This window comes from Belonocnema kinseyi, chromosome 2 (genome assembly GCF_010883055.1).
Source record: "Belonocnema kinseyi isolate 2016_QV_RU_SX_M_011 chromosome 2, B_treatae_v1, whole genome shotgun sequence".
In the NCBI taxonomy this organism is placed as follows: domain Eukaryota; kingdom Metazoa; phylum Arthropoda; class Insecta; order Hymenoptera; family Cynipidae; genus Belonocnema; species Belonocnema kinseyi.
Window position 1 is genome coordinate 107,562,755 of NC_046658.1, and position 7,227 is coordinate 107,569,981.

The 7,227-nt window shown below is 32.3% G+C and overlaps 1 protein-coding gene across 2 annotated transcripts in view; it reads left to right on the forward strand.

Annotated features, from left to right (window-relative positions):
- The window catches only part of LOC117168102 (breast cancer anti-estrogen resistance protein 3), a 45,706-nt gene that overhangs the window by 35,126 nt on the left and 3,353 nt on the right, over positions 1-7,227 (forward strand). For both annotated transcript variants that reach the window (XM_033353479.1, XM_033353480.1), the window contains 2 exons: positions 826-1,065; positions 1,155-2,619. In XM_033353479.1, coding sequence (XP_033209370.1) covers positions 826-1,065; positions 1,155-2,619 — 1,705 coding nt within the window. The remainder of the gene's footprint in view (positions 1-825; positions 1,066-1,154; positions 2,620-7,227) is intronic.

Consider the following 7,227-nt stretch of genomic DNA (forward strand, 5'->3'; position numbering starts at 1 on the left):
CCCCCCCCCGTTCAATGGACTCTATCTCTCGTTTGGTTAAAATATTATCTATTACTTTTTGCATTGATAACTAATATTTTTTGGCTAAACTCAACTGTTTCTTATTTAATATGAACATCTTTTTTCTTTTTTGAAATATCTACTATTATATTTTTCGTAGAGAATTAATCTTTTTTAATATAAAATTCAACATGTTTGTTGAATTATTTTGTTGCAAAAATGTAACAGTTTTGTTGAACATTCGTCTTTGTGAATTTTTTAAAAAACACGTCCCTTTCGATAGAAAGTTCAACCATTTGGTTACAAATGCAAATGTTTGGTTCATTATTTTTTTTTTTAGGAAATTCAACTATTTGGTTGGATATACATATTTGTAGGTTGAAAATTCAACTTTCCTGTGAAAATATAATCTTTTTTGTTTGAATATTCAACTGAAGTGTTCGAAACTAATCTTTTTTAATAGAAAATCACCTCTTTTGGTAGAAAAGTTCATGGTTGGAAATAATTTTTTTTGTTAAATTCAACTTTTTTGCTCAAAGCGTTTCATATGAAAGTCATCATAATATCTATACATGTTTTAAAACTATTTTGTACTGTGAAGTCTTTTAAATTATGTTTTATTTTAGACGTTTATTAAATGAAATCGAGGAAAAGTACTTTGCCTCAAAAGGAAGGTGGGGGGAAGATCATATTTGTAACGTCAGTCTGAACGTCACCGTGGCGTACATTTTGAACGGCACCTATTTTAGACAAGTCACCTGAAATCTATCCATTGTTATAAATATGAGTTTAGAAACTACTACTTTAGTATCAATTTTATTTCAGGACCAGTCAGAAGAAGCTTTGCGTAAACTCCTGGAAAGGGAACTTCGGTTGCTGGATCCTCGAGATTTGCGCTCTCATGCTTGGTACCATGGCAGCACTCTTCGTGGTGGTCGCAGAGGGGCTGAAGCTGAAGTACCTAACGAGGGTGACTTTCTAGTACGAGACTGTGCTTCTCAGCCAGGCAACTACGTTTTGACTGTGCGATGCAAGGGCCAGGCTCTTCATTTCGTGATAAACAGAGTACGAATTAAATCTCTTCTCCAAATAATAAATTAAATTCTCCATAGAATTAGTAATGAAGTTACTCAAGATTTCTTTCCTCTGTGCAGGTTGTTCTTCAGCCCGAAACGGTATACGAGCGAGCTCAATATCAATTCGAGGATGAAGCCTTCGACACCGTTGCCGATTTGATCACCTTCTACGTGGGCAGCGGTAGGCCGATAAGCCAAGCAAGTGGGGCCAGGATAGTGAATCCAAGACCAAGATCAGTGCCTATAACTTGCATTGCTCCTGTAAACAACCATTGTTCTAGTCCCTCCTCCTCCTCCCTCTCAACTGGTTCTCCGCCACGACTACCAAGAAAACAGCAACGCAGCCATTCTCTAACACCGCAACAACACTCCCTAGACCATCCCAATCCACCATCTACTCTCCCAATACAGTCAAGCACACTACCTCGAATACCTCAAATTCAGAACCAACCACCTTCCTGTTCCCTGTCTCTGGGTCGAAAAAAAATGACCAGGGTCATATCTGATCCTGCTCTTCAAAACCCTCCACAACATCAGCAACAGCATTCCACGTATCAAAAACCCCATCAACAAAAACAGCAGAATCATCAGCAGTCCCAACCTAATCATAATCACCAAGGACCGACTCCACCTCCGAAACCACCTCGAGTTCCCTACACTCCAAATCAACAGCATCACCACCACCACCACCATCACCACCATCATCCCCATCATCAAGGATATCAAGCATCCGGCAGCGATAGTGGAAATGGTTCCGGTGACAGTGAATTCGAGACCAATCATTCTGGGAGCAATAATCCCTCTATGCCAATAAAGGGAGTCGTGATTAGGAGTCATTACAACGAAGGGGCTAATGGGAACCCGAGCGAGTACGAACTCTCCACTGAAGAGCAACTCGTGGTGAATGCACCTTCTCTGGAAATAGCAACTGTTCTTGACCTCGAGGGTTTCACGACTCTGTTGTTGCCAGCCAGTGAGCATCGACCTCTGGACCCCACGGCACTCAGAGGCGTTTCTGGAATGCTGCATGATTCTGCACCAAGGGTTCTCGCCACGCACCTCACGAGAATTGACCTTGAGATAGCGTTGAACCCTGGAATGAGAAATCGGGGAGGACTCAGTGGACTGGAATTAGTGACCTTGCCTCATGGACGACAAGCCAGGCTAGATTTGATCGAGAGATCAGAATGCATGAAGTTATTGGTGGCTGTGACGGTACTAGCTGGAGCCAACGCTATTGAGAGGGCAGCTACTATCAGCAAGTGGATCAAGGTGGCTAGCGATACCAAAACGGCTCTGGGCAATTTGTATGGATTTTGTGGTGTCATGTTGGGCCTCTGCCTGCCCCAAATCCAGAAACTAGCAAATACCTGGCATCTTCTGAGGCAGAAGTATACTGATGAGGCTTTCAGCTTTGAGGCAAAGCTCAGGCCAACTCTGAGGGCGATGAATGAGTGTACGAATCCCCAAGCTCCCAATACAACTTTACCACATTTGCTGCCTATCGCTTTGTTGGGGGAACGTGGACTTGAGGATGTTCTAGGTAATTTGATTACTAAGTAATAATTTAGAAGGTGCATCTTTCCTAATAACATCCCCAAATAAATCCTTCTTTGCATTAAGAAATCTAAAGACCTCACAAACGGTCCCTCTTACCTCTATTATATCCTATTTTGAAGATTTGATCCCTATGGTACCATATATGTAGCCCATAATATAACTTTTGATAATGTCACTTTTCTTTCAATAAATTAGCTCATGGGTTAACCTATTTTCGAATTATCTTGAATTCTTTTGAAATATTTTAGGGTATTTTTAAAGATCTTGATAAGTTTTAATAGATTTCAATAATTTTAAGGGATTTTAGTTAATTTTAAAGAATTGCTTTACGAGAAGTGAGGTATTTCGTTGGGTTCTCAAAATTGGAAGAGATTTGAAATACACCCTGAATTCTTATAAAATCTTAATATTAATTGATCCTGTGAGTCAATTGATAAAATGGTCAAAGGATTTGAATAATTCAAAAGCACTTTTTCAAATTCCTTCGTATTTTCAAGAGCTTTAAAAAATGTCAACGGATTTTAAAAGATTTGAAAGGATTTAAAATAATTTAGGTTATTTTAAAAAAATCCAAGTAATTTTAAATCGATTTCAATAGGTTAATGGAATTTTAAATGCTTTGAAATATTTAAGCAATTTTAAAAGATTTCAAGATATCACTAATTAATTTCAATCATTTGAATGGATTTCAAAGCGTTTAAAATATTTTAGGATAATGCATTTACTAGAATTTCGGAATATATGGAACAATTTTGCAGAAGGTTTTTAGATATTTAAAAAGGTTTCACGGCATTTTATAAAGTTTCCGAGGATTTCAATGATTTCAATTATTTTAATAAATATTGCAGGATTTAAGGCCACGTGGCGAGTGGGTCACGTGACTAGATTCCTACCTTACCGACGCTTTTCTGGTTTCCTAACTTATTTTCACACGAAGCACCACATTGAGTTAAAAATTTGGGATAATAAATAAGAAGCACTAAGAAAGATGGATCTGGTCCTAAGTTTTAATAATTATTAAAAAAGCATGAAAATATTATTTATGAAAACATTTGATTTCATAATTTTAAAAACTTAGGACCAGAGCCAGATTTGATAGAATTTCACAGGATTTCATAATATTTTAGTAGATTTTAAAGAATTCATTCAAGACAAGTGAGGTATTTGGTAAGGTTTGAAAAATTTTAAGTTTTGATATTAGTTTTTGAAATTCACCCTTAATATTTATTAATTTATCGTGATTTTTTAAAATTCTTTGGCATTCTTTATATTTTTTGAATTCACTTTAATTCCACTTAATTTAATGGATTATTTTGATTTTTCAGAAGTATTTATTTATTTGATCTTGAAAATCGATTGATAACATGAATAAATAATCAAAGGATTGGAAACATTTTAATCTATGTTTTAAAACTCCTTGGCATTTTCAAGCGTTTTAAAGATTTGAAGGGATTACAAAAGATTTTAAATACTTTAGGAAATTTTAAACGATTCCCAGAATTTTGTGTATTTACTAAATTCCAAGGCATTTCCAAGAAATAAAAAAAATTTAAAGGGTCTTAATAATTCTACTTGTTGTTCTCATTTCCTTACAAATTCTCTAAATTTACTCAAAATTATTGTAATCTATCGAATTTTACAGATTTAAAAAAATTTTCCGATTCTTTTGAACTTATAACATTAGTTGTTTCGGAATTTTAAAACGTTTTTATTTAATTTATCCTAAGTTCTTTATACCTCAGCTTGAATTCATAAGCATTTCATAAAATAAATGGAATTATTTTTATTAAAATTTGTTTTAAATTAATTGTAATTCTTTGGAATTTAACTAGAATCATTTTGAGGTCTTACGAATTTATCCTGAATTTTTTAACCTTTCAGTTGTCCATAATCAGGGTGGCCGCATGTCAGGAAAATCAGGGATAAATAATTTTTCAGGAAAATGTCAGGGAAATGAAGTAGCTGTTAGGGAAAATAGAAATGTATATCTATGTTTTAATATTATTTTTGAAGCACTTCCTAATATTAATATGAATATTTTTTTAGTATACATTATTTAAAAATAGAATTCGATTCTTAGCGTTTTATTTTTAATTATTTATTTATTGATAATTTGGATACATGTCCTTTACTTAATTAATCCATACTGCCATGTTAAGCGAATTGTTATGGCGTGTGTCACTATTTTGTTTGGCACACTATTGAAACCTTTTTCGCTTTTTTAATACTTTCCTGTCAGGGAAATTCGTCTAAATGGCAGGAAAACGTCAGAGAAATTGGAAAATTCAATTTTGTGGCCACCCTGAATGTAACTTTTAAGAATTTAGGGAATTTTCAAAGATTCCTTCTTTTTTAATTTCGGCAAATATGGAACGAGCTTACAGGATTCATAAGATTTTAAGATATATCCAGGTATTTTAATGTATCCTCCAGAATTTCAGGAAATATCACCAGATTCCATCGAATTTCACTGGAGACAATATTATTTTACTAAATTTTAAAAAACGTATTCAAGAGAAGTGAGTTATTCCATAGGGTTTCTAAGATTTAAAATTATTTTTTCGAATTCATCTTGAATTCTTATTTATCCTGTACTTATTTATTTATTAAAAAATTTTTTAATTCATTTGAAATCTTCTAAATTTAATCAGTTTTACTTAATTCAATGGATTTTTTAAACTTTTTAGATGTCTAATTCAAATTTTTTTAATTCAAAATGTTTTAAAATATTCTTTTCGTATACATTGTCATTTTCAAGATCTTTAACAAATGTTAAAAGATTTTAAAGGATTTTAAAGGATTTTAAATATTTTATGTTATTTTAAAAGATTACAAAGAAATTTGTATTGGGTTTCAGTAATATAACGGGATTTCAAAGGATTTGACATATTTAAGGGCATTGTAAAAGATGCCCAGGCCTTTTCAAGGGCTTTAAAAAGTTTCAATGTTATTTCAAAAGATATCTAAGGATTTGAAATATCATAAGAATTTTCAGAAGATTTCCAGAATTTTTTTGATTTATTTCAAGAGATTTAAAGAATTTTTAGGGATTTTCAAGTGTTTTAATAATTTTAAGGATTTGGAAATAATTTTTATGCGGCTTTTAAAGTGTCCTAAAATTTCGGAGGATATGAAATGATTTTAAAACCCTATTTTATGGGGTTTTAAGAGCTCTCCAGGTATTTTAATAAATTTTACATAATTTCAGGAATATTTCTTAGAGTTTAAAAGATTTAAAGATACTTTCAAATATTTTTAAAATTCATTTGGAATTTACCATGAATATTTATTAATTCATACTGAATTATTTTAAATCTTTTTCAATTCTTTTAAATTCACTCAGTTTTACTTAATTCAGTGGATTTTTACCAAGTTTTTGTTTAATTCGTCTTTAAGTCTTTTAAACTCACTACCTTGAATTCTTAGAAATTCATCAAATCCTTTAAATTGTAATTAATTTTTCTAATGAATCAATTTTTTTATGTTGCTTCCCGTAGATAGGTAATGATAAAATTTAAAAAATTTTTTAAAATAATTTAATCAAACGTTCCTCAATTTAAAAATTTCTAATACAGTTTTTTAAGCAATTATCCGTATGCGTGTGTGTGACGAATTTTTAAAAGTATTTATTGAATTTTTTTTCGCTCTTATTAATATTTTTAAAATCGGTTTTTTATAGTAAAAATTTTTTCATTAACATAATTCAAAGTTAATACAGGACTATAAAATATTCCTTGGCTCGAGTCGAATCGATTGACCTGTGATATTAATACATTTTATCAGAAAGTATGGAAGTTATGACCATTTATATTATATTAAAAAGCAATTTTTATAGTACAAATGTTCTCATTCTAATATTGTTGAACAGTAAAGAAGCTAGGGTAATGCATAGTTTTTGGAAAAACTGTTTTTTTTATACTAAATTTTTTCCATTTACATAATTCAAAATTGATCGAAAAACGGAAAAGATTTTTTGATCCCATGCAAATCGATTGACCTATACTATTAATACATTTTATTGAAGATCAGGGAAGTCATGCTCATTCATAATGTTTGAAACAACTGTTTTAAACAGAAACACCTATTTTCATCCACATAAATCAAATTCGATGTATAAGTAGAAAAGAAGTTTTTATTAAAAATTTCAAAATAAAATAATTTTCGCAGAGACTGGTAGAGATTGTAATCGTATTCATTAATTTTTTTAAAGCAGGGCATGCGTTTTTTTATCAGAAAAAAACATACAAAGTCATCAAATGGAATTATTGTATTATTTGTACCGTAAAATATAGTCCGGGAGCTGGGTATGTTCCCGTATACATTCAAGAGGCAAAAGGTAAAAACTAGTTAATCTTATGTAGTTTGACCCGCTGAATCCAATGGTACCGGTTAATTTTACGAGAAGTGGATAGGTTTTTTTTTTCAGTAAGACCGCGAGTACCTCGCCGCGCGCCGGCCATAAGCGCCAAACGCACTGTCGCGCGCACATAAGGCGCTACTTGTAAATTGCGATAACTAGGCTTCCGACTGGTTAATCCAATGTCGCGTGCAATGAATAGGTAGAGGAGCTTTCAAAGAACAAGTTGCTTCT